This window comes from Gambusia affinis, linkage group LG10 (assembly GCF_019740435.1).
Source record: "Gambusia affinis linkage group LG10, SWU_Gaff_1.0, whole genome shotgun sequence".
In the NCBI taxonomy this organism is placed as follows: Eukaryota; Metazoa; Chordata; class Actinopteri; order Cyprinodontiformes; family Poeciliidae; genus Gambusia; species Gambusia affinis.
Genome location: NC_057877.1, coordinates 25,704,461 through 25,723,405, shown reverse-complemented (window position 1 = coordinate 25,723,405; position 18,945 = coordinate 25,704,461). Strand labels below are relative to the sequence as shown.

Genomic DNA, 18,945 nt, shown 5'->3' with positions numbered 1-18,945 from the left:
CAGCAGGAAGCTAAAAACCAATATTTCCATCAGCTGCCTCCTCTTTTCTGGCTCCCCTTCTCCTTCATCTCTCCTTCTGACCATCTGTCTATCCACTGTGTGACCTCTTCTTGTCCTCCTTCTCTCACTTATTCACAGCAAATCCCTCCCCAGTAAATTTGTCAGCCTTCTTATTTTTAGTCCCTGGTCACCAGTTTCTAAGAGAGGTGTCAGAGCTAACAAACGATAGTTTTCAGAATTTTCTACAGCCACTACTCATCACTCTTCTTCACTTTGACAGCTTCTCTTCATCTATTCTTCCCTATCTCTACCCTTCTCTCTCTCTGCTTTTGTTTTTCACTCCCAAAAACTGGCAGCATTTTTCTTACAGACACCAGTCAGCCCTTAACTTGATTAAGAAAACAGACTAGAACACTGTTGTTAATTTTTGCAATGTATTCACACGATTTAATTTGAAGATGCCATCTTAAGAAATAAATGCACTTGTCACTAGCTACAATTTTTCATTTTTCAAAGACAGACTAGTATTTTTGTCAATAACCAAGATAAATTATTTGGACTTTTTCATGGTACACCAATTAATTATATGAAAATATGAACATTTATTTATTTTTTTTTTGTTTACCTTTCAGTTTTTAGTTTACACCAACACTTGCAGCTCCAATGAACACTGATTTGACTATTAAGCAAACGTTATGAAAAAGCAATGCCAGATTTATGAAAGAAAATTCCCTAACTTCAATTCTTTCAAAATGTTAGGTAGTTAACAAGTGGTAAATCTGTTTTCTTAGAAAATTTATACTTATCCAAATCAAGTCCCAGAACTAAACCAAGTAATTTTTTTGTCTAAACCTGATTGATTGTATTAAAACACCAACTAATTCCTCAGATAACCATTAGACACTGAAAACTAACTCATGTGTGTCAAACTCTGGTCCTGGAGGTCCAGTGTCCTGCTATGTTTGCATGTGTTTGTGGTCCAATTCATCAGTCCAGACTGGATATATACAGCAAATAAAGTGGAATTATGTAACATCATTATTAGAGCAGTTTGCCTACATTTTTGTAGCCCTTATATACATTTTGTAACAGTAGGGCAATGCTGCAAGTTAAAATGCTTGTGCAGTTGGAATTTTGTGACATTACCAAAGAAATTCATGGCAGACTGCTTTAGATGGATGGAGTTATGTATGCTACAATATCACATGTGCAGAAAGGGAATGCTAATTCCTTAGAAATGCTGCAGAGTTCTATTTTAGTGCTGCACTATCTCATGCTGTGCTTCTGTCTGAATTGATGAAGATTCATTGCCAGCCATCTGCTAATCTTTAAGTTGCCTGACACTGCAGGGGTCTTGGTCAGTATACAGAAGGGTTAATTCTGTAAAATGCTGAAGGTTTTCCACTTAACTGAAATTACATGCAATATACTTGTAAAGGACTTGACATTTTACAAAATGAAATGTAGTTTTTCATGTTTAACCCTACCTAAAAACAAATTCTCTATTTGTTCATGTATGTTGAAGTACAAGAAACAATATGACAGAGTTCCCTTAATTTTATAGTAATCCACAGACTGAAATAAAAAAGGCATTTATGTTGTACTGTAAGCCTGACATAGCGTTTTCTATACAGTGTTTTCTTAATGTGTTTGGAAGTGGAGAGATAGTTAAGGTTGCTGCCATTTGTTTCTGATCTGCAATTTGCCTACTAGATATCACAAAATCCCCCGACTGCTCTTTGAAATAGTAAGGATGATAATAATAATGTTGCTTAATGTCAAATAGAAAAAGGCATTTTTTTTACAGAAAAGCAAAGCACATATCACACTGAACTTATTGAATATTGTGTGCTTTCAAGTATAATTCTCTGTTTTTAGTTCATCCATTTTAGTTTCTTTTTACTTGTGATTTAAGTTAAAAATTGGTCCACTTTTAGAACCCTGCGAAGTTCATCAATGTCCATAATGTGGAAATGGAAGGGGCGTTAAAGAGACCACAGATAATTTATACTATGGTAAGTGGGACTAGAAAAATGTGACACTGTTACAGAGATAAGAATTGATGGGATGGAAACAAAGTAAGAGTGCAAGTGATTTTCTAGGAACTTGAAAGTAAGCCAGCTGCATCACTTTTGGGGCCTTGGTATTCCAGAGCCCCCAAGATGCAAGATGCTGTTTGTCTCCAAGTCTCTGAAGCTGTCAGTTCTCTCGCTGCACCACAAATGCTAATCACAAGAGACACACATTTAAAAAATGGGGCATGAACAAGATGTGTCTGCAAATCCATGAGCCAGGAGTTATAATTTTCAACTCGGTGAGCACTGTCAAGTTTGCCAGCATCAGCTGCTGTACATGTGTGGCACTGGGGCAGACATCATCAGGTGTGCAACAGACGGTAAACTAACAAATAATAAAAGCAGGTTACTAAAGCCCACAACATTTTCAGTCTCTTAGATTATTACCGTTTTCTTTTATAGTCTAGAAGGCAATTGTTTAACCAGATTTGTTATCATAATAGAAATTTTGCTTGTTGTGTTCAGTCTTATCCTTACAAAATCTCATAGTAAAGCTTATTTTATACAGTCTGAATGTCTGTTATGATTGTTTTCCCCCAGAATTCTTTGAAGTCTGTCTTTAAACACATTTTGAATAAAACAACAAAGACATTTTCATACTTGGACATATTTCTAGGAAATGTTTCTGAATTTAATAGTCTTTCTGAAATAAAAAAATCCTTCTGGCAATTATAGCTTTCATGAAAGTGAAGCATTTCTCATGGTCTCCTATTGATTTTGCTCTCCAGGACTTCCTCTTTTATAACAGCGTCTTTAATAAGATTCTATTAATCTGCCTTTTAGAGTTTTAGAAACCCATTGGACGTCAGTCATACTTTCAGAAAAGCTTAAATCATAATTGCTGACTCAGAACTCGCTGGGTTTGGTGTACCGTCTAGTGGTCTGTGTATGTGTGTACATGTGTCGGTGGGTTTTTTTCTCCCTATGACTACATTCATACAAAATAATGTGTCTTTCTTCAGTCACATACCATCTGTGCCTTCTTAGCTATGCACAGAACTTCACAGCCTCTTTCTAGAAGGAGCCAATCGGTATGCAGAGCCAGTGCTTGTGATCTCCTCTGCTAATCTCCCTCACTTGACTTTACTCTAGCCATCTGATCACACTTTGGCAAATCGTGAGCCTGCTGCTAATAAACAGATTGAGAAAGGGGTTAGTACCAAAGCTCAGCACCAACCTGTTGGGGTAAGAACATAAAGCAAGTGGAGATTTAAAAGCATTTTTAGTATTAGACAGGGGCTAGTTACCTGTATTAAAGTCTAACAAAGTTTTACGAAGTCACAGTTTGTAAACTGCAATTTTTATGTCCTACTGTTCCTGCATGGTATGGTTCCTAGACTTTTCTGGGCTGTACAGAGCAAGGCCTGCATTCCTCTAATGTAAATTCAAAATTACTTTATCTGCTTTTCTTTAAGTCACTTTAAGATGTCTTCTAATCAAAACAACTTTGTGCTTACATGACTGGTGGCCTGGGATCCCTGAATATCCCAGGCCACCTTGCCAGGTTGTTATACTGAAGTTGCTTGCCAGATATAAATTTTCCAAGAAAGTTGATAATCTTACTTTGCAATTTAAGAAGTTCTGAAACCTTTAAATAGCCAATGCTTGCCATAACCTAAAATACTGATAATTGACAGGGTCTAGCTTTACATGTTAATCTGTCTTTTATTCAATGAAATGTGAGAGTAGGTTGTGAAATCATTGTGAGACAGTTATTATGACTTCAGTAATAGATTACTGATATTTTTGCAACACATATTTCTCTGAAGTCTAAAGATATGTTTAAGAAAGAAATCAGAAATTCAGTTTTTGGTTGGTATTATGACATGACCAAGCACTCACGTTACCCAAAGTCCACTTATAATTGGCTTAATAGTCCTTGTGACAGCTTCTTCCCTAGAAGTACATGATATCAAGTAACCGAACTCGGTAATTCAGACCAAACCTAAAAGAAACTCCATCTTGAAGACTTCCTCAGCCTAGGTCAGAGGACGGCTCACCCTTAAGAGATTTAGTTGCACTAAATGTTTTAGTTTACATCATTTGCTAAGATGATGCAAACTGCAGGTGTCAAGAGCAATTTTGTGTAGCAATAGATTTAGGTTGACTGCCTGAGCAGGAAATCTGACTTTTTAAGTAGAAGCAACTTGTTTTACTTGTGTGACTTTATAAAGAGTAACTTGTGAGAAAAATATTATATTCTGTACAGTAAGAAAGCTTTAAGAAGGCATTTAGTCAAACCTCTCCCTAAAGAAAAATCACATCATTATAACTGTTATCATAAATACGCTATATTTTTTTAGATTTTTTTTTTTTGTATTGGAGGAAATAAATTTGAAAACCTTTAATATCTTGTAGTTTTTTTACAGCATCATTTAACTGCTATACTGCATTGAAACCTTGCTGTTTTACTTAAGTTTATGACACTAAGTTTTGTATCTGTCCATCACTCGCTATACACTGTTCCAAATTATTATGCAAGTGATATTTTCTCAGATTTTCTTAAATGGTCAATGCAAATGATGGTCAGTATAATCTGGTCATCAGATTATACTGTCAAACAGACAGTGAACAAGTCTGTTTGAAAATTAATCTTCATGTACAGCTGGGCCCACTGCGACCTTTTCTGCTTGTGAGTTCTGGTTAGGGGCCCTATAGGAGGTTCATGCACTGCAAGCCTCTGGAGGATCCTCCACCTTGAGGTTCCAGAGGCAGCAGCAGCTTCAAATAACTGTTTGCTGCTTTAAGGGCATTGTAACAGCTGTTCTCTTAATCCGATGAATTTGTTTAGAAACCTTCCTCATTATGCCTTTATCTATACAAACCCATCTTTGTTCTGAATCAGCCACAAATCTCTTCATAGTACTATAACACTTCAGTTTTCATTAAATATCTAATGTTTTCATACCTTGTCATACAGCACTGCACTATTTGATGATTTTTGTCTGCAGAGAGATCCTTTCTCTTTCCCATATTGCTTGAAACCTGTGGCCTGTTTAATAATGTGGAACATCCTTCTTAAGTAGATTTTCTTTAATTGAGCTCACCGGTCAAAGTAGTCAACCAGCTCTCTGAAATTAATTATAGTGATTCAAAGAGCCCTGAAACACAATACCATCTTTAAATTTAACAGCACAAGAAAAAATGTTATCTTTATGTCACTAAAATCCATCCATCCATGCATTTTCTAACATCCTTATCCCCTGGTGGGGTTGGGAGGGCTGTTGGTGCCTATCACCAGCTAACGTTTCAGGCGAGAGGCGGGGTACACCCTGGACAGGTCGCCAGTCTGTCGCAGACACTTAAATCCAATTTGCATAATAATTTGGAACACGGTGTAGAATACATTGGTATTGTTTTGCATCAGCATTCTAAAAACACAGGCAAAATAGCAAAAAAAAACAAAAAAACAACTGAAGGTCATCTGGAGTCTCTCAACACGGTTTGAGTCTGGCATGAATTACTTGTTGCCAGATGTATTTTGGAGCTACATTCATATATTTTCTGATGCATTCCTTTCTCATATTGCTTTGCACTCTTCTTGTATGTAAAAAAACTCATTGCATTTTTATTGCTTCCTGTTGTGATTCAATCACACTTCATTTACACATGCTGTTAAAAAAACAAAAACAGTCTGCAGATGGGCTGCTCGTTTTCTTATCACGCAAATGTGCTTTTCTATCAGGATGCCCTTCTGTCCAACAAACTTCTAATTTTTCTTTATGATCTCGTTGGGGATGTAGCGATGAGCAAAACTTCTTGTTGATTTTGCTTTTATTTTTTATCTTCTTGTTCATCACAGCTGCAAGTGATCACTACCTCATAGGTAACAACATCACAGTTGCTGTTTTGGGAATAGTCATTCCGATTGGTGAGTACACTTTAACTATTCACATTGTTTTGGCTCTCTGCTTGCCTGCTTCTCCCTCCTTTGCTTGTGTCAAAAGTTCTGCAAACTGTTTGTGCGTGTGGCGTTTTGTGTCTCTGGCTGCATGCTGCATTATCCTGTATGTTTATGCATGAACACATACAGAATTATTGAATATTTGCATCTTTTTCTACTTATTAAGCTTGACAGTGATTTCTGAGTATCAAATAATATGTTAACACCAATCAAAGTGAGCTGTAATGCTATCGAACAACAGGCTCCCAGCTAAAGAATTCCCTTGTAACGCGGTACACTCATCAGTCAGTGAGTCCCTAGGCCTTTGTAATGTTAACGTTATATTAATGAGAAATGGAGAACAAATTTGTTTTTTTTCCATCACACTGGTCCAGCTGTTACAACACTAGATCCATGTTTCCACTGTGATAATATTGTTCCATGGCTTTATATCAATCAAGGGCTCTGACAAAGTATATGCAGTTGCTGAAATCTGTTTATAAGTGATAAAAATTACTTGACTTTCTTAATTATAGGCATAATTAATAATTAAAATGCTATAACAAGTTCAATTAAAATATCTTCTGGAAGGCACAACATATTTTCAGTGTTATACACAAATGTATACATGCACCATGCTGAGAGATATGTGTGCATCTGTTGTTGCTGTTATAACCTGACATTTTCTGCAGTTCAAGATTTGCATTGCTTACATACAAAATTTAAGAAACTTGGGTTTTTAGACTTAAAATGGGTAAATTGGTGGGTAAAAAAATATCTAGGAGCTGTTTCCTAATTTGTGAAGATCAACACAAATTTGCCATACTTAGATATAATGCTTGCTTCTTTTTTTTTCCATTTTGAAGAGTAAGAGTAACAAAAATTGACATATTTTATTTATACCCAGTTGAAATTTGGTTATAAATTAAAATGTATTTTAAAGTTATCTGAGAAGAATTGAGAGGGCTCTGATAATTTTCTCAAGGATGATTTGTTCTTTTTAAAAGCAATTAGTTCTTAATCTGCAATTTCATTTTCATTGCATAATTGCACTCTTATGCATGGACTTTAAAAACATTTAATGTGAGATTAACAATATATAGATACATTCTCTTTTCTGTTAAGACTTTTTAAACTTTATGTGAAGGGTTCTGTGTACTCTGAAACTATCATTTGACTAGACATTACATCTTGTTGCACATTAAAAATAAAACCCATTCAGTACAATTATTCTATTCTATTGGCTCTCATTAAAATTAAGATCATATTTTCTGGAAATATTTAATAATTTCATGGGAAAAGGGCTAAATGGGCAAATAATGACCTTTTAGTGCCAGGACATGCTGCTAATTGACATCTCTTTCATTTCTAATTTTGAATAGTCACGGGAGCTCAAAGACTTTTTATGTGCACTTTTTTTTTATCCTTGTTTTATCCTCAACAGTGGAGACATGAGCTCATTAAAAAAAGTAACCCCTCAGAGACAGTTAACCCTTTCAACCTCATCCCTTATTCTGTCCTTCTGCCAGTCGTCGCTGCTACAAATCCCTCAATATAAATTTTTGGCATCTTTGAAGCATTAATTATTGTTGGAAGTCCACAAGGGCTGGGATTTCAGCAGCCCCGACTCTGCACTCTCCTCCATTTATGCACCACCCACTGTTCCATAAGATGGAAGCGTACCAGCCCTGATTAAAAGTATTTAGTAGAAGTCAGGCTCTTACAATGCTCTCTAATTGGAGTGAAATATTGTACAAAACCCAAAAGCTGATGTTTCTTTTTTTTTAACCAATAACCATTTAGGCAAGAACAAAGATGGATTAAGTCACACTGGGATCTTTTTTTTGTCTTTTGTACAACGAAAGTGCAATTAGATTGGGCTTCCATTGGGGATGAAAACACATCAAACGGTGTGAGCACACATATTATCATATGCAAACATTACTATTTTTCTCACACTGATTTGTCTGTTAGTTCCTCATACAGAGTCTGTTCACACACACACATTGGTTCTGCAGGGCAGTTGGGCATTAATGCCAATATGGTAATGAGTGGAGAGAGACGGCGCTTATCTCAAATCCTCCAAAGCCTTCCCTTCCTTTCCTCTCTTCCCCTCTCCATTCTCCTCTAATAACCCCGTCCAAAAAACGCCACAGCCAGACTGTCTGCAGTTATTCTTTCATTTTGCAGTCGAGGCGAGCACAAAATTATAAATCATATCCCAAATGGAGCACCAGGATAATGTGCTGATGACAGCTAAGCAACCTTGCAGGACTAAAAAAAAACACGAGCTAAATCAATTGCCTCTGGTCGTGAATGCTACATGCTTTTATGTTGCAACCTTTATCTTTGCCTTTATTGATGTGTGTGTGTGTGGGTGTGGGTGTGTGTGTGTGTGAATGTTGAGGATGGGGTTTTATAGTATATGGATGATTGTGAATGGAGGTCCTCATTGAGGTAAACTGTGCATATTGATTAATGTTTATGTATCATTCTGTGAGATGAGGGAGAACATGCAGTACTGGATCCACAGCTTATTTCTTTATAATTTGCTTTTAAGTCGCCTTGAGCCGGGTTGCTAAAGATTTTTTCTTTGAACTGAAACATTTCCTTTGTTTGTTAATTTATTTAACTCTACATAGTGACACACAAAAGATATGCAAAAACAAATAATTCACAAATATTGCCTTGGAAAAAAACATTGCAGACACCAATGTCGGTCCCTTTAATTTTTGCAAATTTTTTTGGTACAACCACAAATTTATTACATTTCATTTGGATTTTATTTTATAGAAAAAAGAATCTATTCTTGTGGAATTAAAGGAACATAAAACATTTTCAAATTTATTACAGAGGAGTGGCTAGATAGAACAATGTATTAATTGAACAAAATAAGTATTGCTTGCCATAGGAAAACAAGGGAAACAACGTGCTTTGGTCAGATGAGAATGTTGAAGTCAACATGCAAAATTCCAAGTAAACAACTAACCTTGTACCTCTCCACTGTGAAAAACAAAGTAGTAATTTTCTTGAGCAGTGGAATGGAAGCTGGCCACATAAATGCATGTCACTTCTGTTCAGATGTTTGTGACCTTTTCCTTCCGACAAAAAAGGCACATATTTGTATTTGTGTAGAACATGAAACACCAATAATCTATACTGAGGTTTTTGGTTATAACATCAAAAATGTTTTGTTATTTGTCTGAGTATATACAGTTTAATGAGTATGAATACATTTACAAATCACTTCGTACTTTAACACATACTGCCTAAGGTCCTTCACAAAGACCTATGTGCTGAAAATCTTACACACATTACATGATCAATGAATTATTCATCTCATACATTTTCAGGTCTGAACTGGTTTCTATTTCCCTAATTTGGAAATACATAATTGTTTTTATTAGTATTTTCTAATTATATGTTTGCTCTGACAGTTCCTCTTTAGCCCTTCGATTGTCTATTTTCAAGCAAATACCAAAAAGCATACAGAAAATGAAAAAGCAGTCAAAGATTAAAGGCAAAGTATAAAGAAATTTGGGATGGTTTTAAAATGTTTGCACTGTATTGTGGTGAATTAAGTATGATGGCTCATTGTTTTTAATTTTTTATTTTGTTTGTACAGATTTTAGCTTCAATTACTATTACTTTGGAAATGAGAAAATTCATGTCTGATTTCTACTGGTGCAATTTTTGTGTACTTTTAGAAATTATTTATTCCTTAAAATATTTTTCCAGTTTTTATCACAACTCTTGTTTAATTGTAGAAAAAAAAAACAATTGCATTGAATCCTTTTTGGAAAAAATAAGTAAATAAATAATTGATGCTTACTTTATCTTCTCTATTTAAATCTGGAAAAAGAAATAAAACAATGAGCCTTCAGCTGATAAAAGAAACAATGCAAGCTGTGTTTATGTTTGTGTTAGTGCTTAAAGCGCCGCTCCATGTCCCCTGGGCTGTGTTAACGCTCCCGCCGTGTGTTGTTGTTGTGTGTGTGTTAAACACATGCAGTCCCTATCCTTGCCACAGTGGTCATTGGATTGCTCTGCACCGGCGGCTACCTGGTTTGGCGCAACTGGCGACGCAAGAATACGAAGAGCATGAACTTCGACAACCCCGTGTACCGCAAGACCACAGAGGACGACGACGATGAGATTCACATCGGCCGGCACAGCGACTCCATCGGTCACGTCTACCCGCCAGTGAGTGGCAGCCACAGCCAGCCATTCATAGCGCTTCCACTAGGGGGCGGTGTCACAGACAGTAACTCTCACTGGTACTCAGGAGCACCGATGCTTTCCAGTGGCAAATGAGGGCATACCAGGCGGTATAAGGAGGTCTTTGAAATTTTTTGAGGATTGAGAGGATGCTCAAGGTTCCCCAGTGGGAAGAGAGAGCAGGCTCGCACACGCACACTTCCAGATGTTTACATATCATTTTTAAGTCACTGAGAGCACCAACTAAACACACCTATGTCATTCATCAGACCATGTCCCTCACATTAAGCCACAACATTCCCAATACCATCCCTCATCCCATTTGTTTTTGCTTTGTGGTAGTTGCACCTGGTTGCAATTGTGCTTCCTGTCAAAATTCATCTTCTTTTCACAAAAGGAGCAGTTGAATTCAAGGTTTCTGTTTCTGTTTTTATTTTTGCAGATTAACTAGATGTTTGCCACTTCATAAATCCAACAATTTAAATGGATGACAACAAAAAATAAATAAAAAATACATTATCCAAACCGTGGGACACCAAACCTTAGGCACTCTGTTTTCATTATGCAAAATATTATTCCAATTTGGACATTATTGAGGGAATAAAGTGGCTCAGCTTTGCTGATGTCTAGAAACTGGACAATGGAGCTCCAGGCCTTCCCAGCTATTCATGTCTGTTTAGTAATGATTGAGAAAATAATACTCAGAACATATAAAGAAAGCTCAAATCAGGACAAAAGACAGGCTGAAGCTAAATTGACTTTACTTTCCCAGCTTGAGACCAATAACTTAATCTCCTCATCACAATCCACACAGCTAGCCTGTTGATTTCTTGCTGATGTGGATTTATTTCTGATTAATCCAGCTCACAATTTATATATGCAACTCAATAAATTAAGTTGTCATTCATTTCTGTGGTTAAATTAGAAAAGAAAATCTCATATGTAGACTTATTACACACAAAGTAAAATGTGTTGTGTTTGTCTATTTGCTGTGATTATGGAAGCCCAAAATTTAGAACATTGGGACAAAAAAATTGACTTTTTAGCACAAAGTCTCAAAGTCCATATTTTTACAAAATGAATGTCTTGATATTCATTAACAGCCTCCATAAAGAGCATAAGCTCCAAAAAATTATTGCTAAAGAATTTAGCTGACTGTGCAGAGTGGAGTTTTTAAGTACTTTAATTCAAAAACATTGAAAGAAAATTTGTTTGAAAAAAAGGACACAATCAACAGGGGTAGACACAGAGTGTTTTCAAGAAAGGCCTGTTCAGCAGTTAGAGGGAGATTCACAAAGCTTCAACTACAGCTAGAGTTAATGCTTCAAGGCCAGCATCAAACACATGTATTGAGGACTTGTGCTACTCCTGTCCCTTTCTCCATGGCACTCCTGAACCAGAAGCGACTTCAGAAGCACCTTACCTCGGCTCAGTATTTCATTTGAAACTTAGGTCCCAGAATCTGCAAGAAAAGAATCACCGAATCGAAAATCATTTAGGTCCAGTGTGATATTTCCAGTGAATGCAGCTATCTTCATCTTACAAGCATAGTGGGAATTTTATTCTGCAGGACTTGGCACCATCCCAACTGCCAAAAGTAGCAACACCTGCTTTAATGACCACAATATAAAGATGCTTGTTTGGCCAGCAAACTGATTTGGCCTGAACCCCAGAGCATTCATGAAGATTAGAAACACCAGCAAGAGCAAAGTGAATGAGCTGACGACTGCTTTTAAACCAACCTGGGTTTCTTTAACCGCTTTGTAGTGCCACATGTTGATTTGCTCCATGTAATAATCTATGCAAAATGACCCCTGACTAAATATTGAGCATATAAATGGGTGCAACATATCTTGTTATTGTTCCTATGTTAGTCCAATGTTTTCAGAAACTGAATGTTTGGCTTTAATTATCTGCATGACATGGTCATCAAACCTTACCAACACAAACACATAAGTCACTGTTGTGTGTAAAGAATCTATATAATGTGAGATTAACTCTTTGAACTGATTAATGAAATTAATTAACTTCCCATAGATAGCCTAATTAACTAGGATGCACCTGTGCAGCAAAAATGCATTATCAGGACACTCAGGATGTTTATTTTATGTAGTATGTTTAGATTAATAGGAAGACTTCTGTTAAGGATAACCAAAACGTAATTATTGAGAGAGAAGGAAGTGGTGTGCTTTGATTGGTTGTCATGGTAACACTGATTTCTTTGTGGTGCTCTGTAGAAGAGGGGGGGGGGGGAAGAATTGTGGGTATCCCTGGCACGATGACATACTAGAAGCATGCACACACACACGCAGACATAAAACAGGTGCACGATTAAGATTCAAGGACGAAAGAAGAGCACTGTTCAGTGAAGAGGAGGAGAGAGGCGACTATTTTGCTCTTTGTAGCAGTTTTTTATTCATTTACATATATAAAAATCTCCTTCATTGTGTTTGATTTTTACACTAGATCTCTTTCTCTTTGTCTCGCCTTCACTTCTCTCGCCTCTTGTGTCAGGCAGGTCATGCAGCCCGAGAAATCTTTCCGGTAAAATATGGGCCAGACATTTGCAGCCGTAAGCAAGAATGCTGCATTCCTCGTCTACTGTACGAGCAGCCTGGGAAGGAGGGAAAGTAGAAGCACATGGGGGGATTTGGCGAAACAATAATTAGGAAAGGTCAGGGAGAGGAGGGATAATTGCGAGGAGAAAGACCAGAAGAAAGATAAAGGTTGCATTTTTCCTTTGGTTTCCTTGTTGACTCTATTGTGTCGCTCTGTTTGTCTGCTCCCTGCTGTGGTAACCATCTTTTCATCTGCTGTTTACAGCGCGTGGCACTCAGTCTGGAGGATGATGGCTATCCCTGATGAGGGGGGGATGCAGCCTGCTCATACCCTCCCCTTCAGTCCCTTCCTATCTCCTCTCTCAGCACAGCCTCCGCACCACTACAATGAGGCCAGTACAACGCAGAGGGGAATGAGATGGAGTCCACATTTTGCCTCCCCCTTTTTAAGTAGCAAGGATGACTTACACATCTCTTTTCCTTCTTTCTGACTACTATTACTAGGTACTACCACTTTCATTAGTGTCAGTTTAGTAGCCTCTGCTCCACTCCTCTCTTCCTCTTCTGCTGCTTCCTAACAGTAGTGGCGTGTGAAAATGCTGCTAGATGATATCCTTCACACTAACCTCATTTGAAAATTGAAGGCAAAGGGCGGTCACCAGAAGTGGGGGGAAATGCCTCATGTCTTGACTGTTTAATTTATTTATACGTTTTAAATATGTAATCCGCATCTGTCAGTGTGTAGTCCTAAAAGCAAGATTACTTGATCAAGTTTGCATGTATACTCTGCACAGTGCAGCAGAAATCAAGGATGTCATATTTCCTCTGGTTTCCTTAACTTCACAAGTTCACAAGTCCTTTTTAAACTTTGAAAGGAAAAGGCCATCTATTATTTGTACACTGACATGTTGCAATGCTAAACATAGTCAAGGGGACAGGAGAAAAGAAAAAAGGGGTGAGGTTGTCTGGATGTTTAGAGGTGGTTTTGGGGTGAAAGAGTGGTGGAGGCAGTTTTTCTTTCTGGCTGATTTGTGCCTCCAGAAGGTTGTGCCCCAAGGTAAAAAGCAGTAAGGCAGACCGGACAATGGATTGTGGGTAATCCCTCTCTTTGTAACAGAGGTATGCACAGAGTCAATAACGAGCTTGACTTGGCTGATTAGCTGTGATGGGTAGAGTTCATATATTTCTTACATTTTTCTGTTTGTGTTCCTTCTAGTATTTTACTTCCTGTGTCTGCCTTGGATATGAATATAGAGCTGCTACTCAGAAGCAATTATGCACAAAAGACATCATTAATATTTTAAGATTTTAAAAGAATGTCCTGCTTTTGTATGTTATGATTTCTAGTGGTGTAATTGTACAGGGAAAGACATGTTTGAAGTTCACATTTTATTATCTTTTCTGTAATTATCTTCCATTCAGGCGCAGATTAATTTCTTTTCCCTCAATTTAACTTGTCTCATCTTAAAGTTGATGTAGTATACCAGTTAGTGCTGAACTTCATTGACCCCATTTCCGTGACTTCCCGGCACTTTTGCCAGTACTATTCCTGGTGTAGCTACCTTCTTGTTAGTGCAACTGGGTGAGATGATGGAGGGAAAAATAGCCCACGTTTGAAAGACATCAGTCGCTGCTGTCTCTGAGCGTTCATTCTGGTTTTGTGTGAGCAGATCAGTAGAATATCATGCTTGGCTGATCCTGGCACACTGATTTGATTTTAGAGATGGATAGGGAAGAAATGTGTGAGCCAGCGTAAAGAGCCGATCTTCCATTGACTCGCCTCAAACGTGCTTCCAGCCCATTGAATCAGATGGAGTTTATGCCCACTGAAAACAGTAATAATTGCTCATTTTATGTTCCATTTGTAAATAACTGCAGGCTATAATCATGGAAATAGAAAAATTGCTGTTACAACAAGCAACTCGCTTACTCTGGACATCATTCAATCATTTGATGCTAAGCATTAAAGATTTGTCTTCCACACCAATTGTTGAACAAGTCTAAACAATGCTGTGTTTCAAATGTGAAGGAGCAAAAACTTTTTTGAATGGAACAACCTGCAAAAAATGACATACAGTCTTCCTGTGGTTGCTTACAGTATCGTAAACTGATATGAATTCTTTCAACTGTCATAAAAAAAAGGTTACTATTCAGGGATTTTTGTGTTTTTTCCTTCTTTTTTTTGATGCTTGAGTTTTAAATAATTGAACACCCCAGTGGAGGAAGACACAAGATAAAACAGAAAAATCTTTGTAGATAGTTTATTTACCTGAATTCCAGCAGTGTTGCATTGTGACATTGTCATTCTCTTCCTTGCCCATTCCTGTCCAACTGGTTGACTTGACCATTCTTACCTGTAGAACTGGTGGGATTTAGCTTGATTGGTTGGTTGGTTTTCTGGCACAGACCTGACACCCCTATTGAAGATGTGCTGGACTATGGTTAGTAATTGGGACAGGAATTTTAGACAAAACAGTTATGAAAAATCACTTCCAAATTGTCCATTTCATTGTCATTGAGCCTACTTCCAATGCATCTAAGCCTATACTGTAGTACATGTTTATAGGTAACAAAAGTTACAAGTGTTCAGCTTTGGCTAACTCCAGACAGTTAATCTTGCTTGCTACACTTGTATACAATTTCACCATAATAGATTTTTCTGCAATTGTAGACACCAGCTCACCAAATTTAACTAAACCATTCTGTTCAATCATATAAAATCATAATAGTAATAATATTCATTCTATGCTAACTTTGTTTCTGGACATTAATATCTAAATACATAGAATTTATTACAAGTAGGGTTTGGGTTTATACATTTATTTTTTGATGAACTACAGTTTGGGTTTGAAAGATTGGACAGAGCTTACAGCCATGTGCTATATGCTGTGTCTTCTTCCTGAGATGCCTTAGTGAATTGTTTCAGCTCACTGATTTTGTACAATATAAGAACCATTTGAAGGTTCCTAAATCATGGGTCCTCCCAAAGTAGTTCTGAGAAGAATGGTCAAATATCTAACCAGATTTACTATTGCTGCTGCTTATCCATGATGATTATAAGGACACTTCTAATTGGAAATGTGAATTAGTAGGGAAATGGTGAACGGTACATGATCTTATTCTCCAAGTACTTAAAGTGAACAGCAACTTTAACAGAAGAAAAGCCCCAGGTCAGAGATCTTTGTAATTTCTACGACTGAATTGGTCTCAGACTCTGCTGACAGGACCCTACGCTGAGTCAGCTCTGCAGCCCAGCTCTGTCCTTTCTGTCCATGTTCGCCTCAGGACTAATGCAGTTCCATGCTGAGAATTTGCAGTTAGGAGGATAAATTGCTTATTTATTTAGCTGCCTGAGCGTGACATTGTGGGAAAGTTATTATTGCTACAGTGCAAAAGACCGATTGGCTGGTTCACTTTGTGGTCACCTCCAGTCGAGCCGTCTACTCTGAAGGACACAGTGAAAGTCCAGTCACCAGCTCTGGCTGTTCATTTTATTAGGTAATAATGTGGACGTATAGGTCAACCAGTGATCTTTGACACAAAACCATTCCATACATACATATGGGGACCATTAGGGCAAATCAGTGCTCAAATCCCAACATTATTCATAATTTCACTGTCTGTCCAGCCCATAAACAGCAGAAAAAGGTTATATGGGTAATTTTTGTCATGTGCTTATATACTGTGAGAGTTGATTCAGTTATTGTAATGTAGCTACAATGGTTACATGGGTACTTTAGTTTTGGTTAGTGTTTTTAGGGGATTATTCCGTTGTGTTTTTAGTGCAACCGCAGTGCTGCTTTAAGAACCAGATTGATATCTTGTGTTAAGAAACTTGAAATATACAGAGCAAACAGCTTTTTTGTGTAACCCAGATTGGTTTTCATCATTTGTATTCATGTCAGAAGAACGCCTTGTTTTACTTTGTAGACCATTCAATCTAGGCTCTAAAAATTTTTATTTTTATTATAAAGGTGGGAGAGAGAGCAAATTCCTATTTGCTGCTCCAGATGGTTTCTAGGTGACAGAGTATCCAAGAATAAAAGCCAGGTCTTCACCATGTCAACTAAATATTGTATATACCTCCTCGGTAAAAACTACTAATATTAATATTTAACCTTTAATTTAAACACATAAATTTGTAATTTATTTTTAACAACTTGTAATGCATTTACATTCCTTTTTTAAAAAATAGGTCACCTGAAATTCTGTTTAAAACCACTGGTGGTTTATTTATTATGCGTGTTGTTATCTCATCACACTAACTACTAACTTCTCTTATGACTAATCTCAGAAGTGTGCTATGTGGTTGACAGATATATTGACTTCTCCTAAAAATTTATTTTTTTTCAGTTCTTTTGAACATCGCTCCTCTTCTTCATGTCTCATGCAATGGCAACAATCTTTTTTTTCCTGATCATACTAGTGAATTTACAGTTTTCAGCTAGGAAACGGGGGATTGTTCCACTCATCTTCATCTCAGTCATATGTTCTTCAACAAGGGCTCTCAGTCTTTTTGTTAACAGAATACACTGGAAGATTAAAAGCACTGGAAGGAATAACCCTGAAACCCCACAAATAACTTGGAAAAGCTTCAGAGCTGAAAGCAAAACTTCTTTCCTGAGTATAAACCTGCAGACCACCAAACAATCAACCAAGAAGAAGCAGCCTCTGCTCCAGCTGCAATTTAGAACCGTGGAAGGAAATTCACTCCACTTGGCTGGCATTTAGCTCTCGTTGACCCTGTTGTTAACTTTTTCCTTAATCCACCGCTTCCTCTTTTTATTATGTGGGGTGTTTGGGCTGTGACTCCTCGAGGTTTGTCCATTCATTCCTACTTGTCATATTTGATCTACTTGATGTTTGATTACTTGAAGGGAAGTGTTCTGTTGACTGCGTTTTTCTACCAGCCAGTGTTAAATGAAGGTTTGTGGGCAAGAAGGTTGTGGCATCTGTTTCATTTTTATATAAATCATTGCAGACACCTTTTTGTCTGGACAGTCTATGTTTTAAAAGAAATTCTGCTTTTGTAAGAACCACCCACCTGTATTTTTTCTGAAAATTGTCATTGCCTGCAAGGAAATGTAAAAGAAAATTCAGCATCCATTCCACATGACAGGCATTTTTTTAAACGCTGTTTGTTGCACAAAACTTTTCAAGAAGCCTTCTGCACTGTGTAAAGAGGTTACATTCTTAGTAGAGGGGGAGGAAATAAAGGGGTTGTGGGTGGGGTGGTGCTGGGGTCTGCCAGTTACAGACGAATGGTTTTGAATCATGAAGTGTAAATAATACGTTTTCATAAAGCAAAAAATAAAAACAAAAAACTTTTTGATAATGTTTTAAATGTATCTGTAAAAAATGTGTAAATATACTTCTGGGGTTAAAAAGGAGTGTAGACTATATATAAATTTATTTGTACACATGAGCACTGGGTTTCTTTAATATTTGATTGTAACTAAAAATTAATAATCTGCCAAAGTGTTTTTACTTTTTCTCCTGTCTGTTCCATTTGTTTTATTTGACCTTTTAACAGCAGACTGTAGTATTTAATTCTCTGTAATTTAATTTTGTTGTATTTTATTTTTATTTTTTTAATGAGAAGGGGGTTATTTTAATTTATTGGTGCCTTGTTTTGTGCTCCTGTATACTTTCACTCTTTCTGTTTCTCAGTGTTGTGTGTCTGTGGGACTTTCAGGGGGGATTAACTTTCAGGGTGGGTGGGAGGGGGTCCAGTGGGTGGGTGGTTAAAATCTTTAGCAACTTCTGTACTTACATGGAATCTCTGTACTTTATGCCAAAATGGTCTCACTCACGTTTCTATGAAATCAAGCTGTTGATAAATCACTATATATTGATATATTAAATTTATAAAAACTGTCTGAACTTTCCCAGTTGATTATTTCTTTTTTATTCTGCATTTTCACATCAGAAAATCTCTGACACATTAGCAATTTTATCAAGTAATCACCTGCTTTGAAACAATTAAAAGTAACTTATAATCAGGGATATTGAAGAAATGTTCACAATATGGTGTTTGAACTGATATTAATAATTCACTATTTGTGTGTGTGACATACAGAATATAACTTTTACTCCCCATTAGGAAAAAGATAGACTCTTCATTTTAAAACATAGATCCAGAAATTAAACATGTGGTAAGTATTTTATTTTATTTTATTTTATTTTTTTTAAAGAATACCATCAGGCTCCA

At 36.9% G+C, this 18,945-nt stretch overlaps 1 protein-coding gene across 4 annotated transcripts in view; it reads left to right on the top strand.

The window, feature by feature from the left end:
• Positions 1–18,428, top strand: part of lrp8 (low density lipoprotein receptor-related protein 8, apolipoprotein e receptor) — a 155,854-nt gene extending 137,426 nt beyond the window's left edge. Inside the window, exons 17-19 of one of the 4 annotated variants that reach the window (XM_044129167.1) lie at positions 5,878–5,946; positions 9,989–10,161; positions 13,000–18,428. In XM_044129167.1, the coding sequence (XP_043985102.1) occupies positions 5,878–5,946; positions 9,989–10,161; positions 13,000–13,038 (281 nt within the window). In that variant the 3' untranslated portion in view covers positions 13,039–18,428. Of the gene's footprint in view, positions 1–5,877; positions 5,947–9,970 lie in introns of all 4 variants that reach the window. The other 3 variants (XM_044129166.1, XM_044129165.1, XM_044129164.1) reach the window with 3 other exon arrangements.
• Positions 18,429–18,945: the final 517 nt, after the last annotated feature.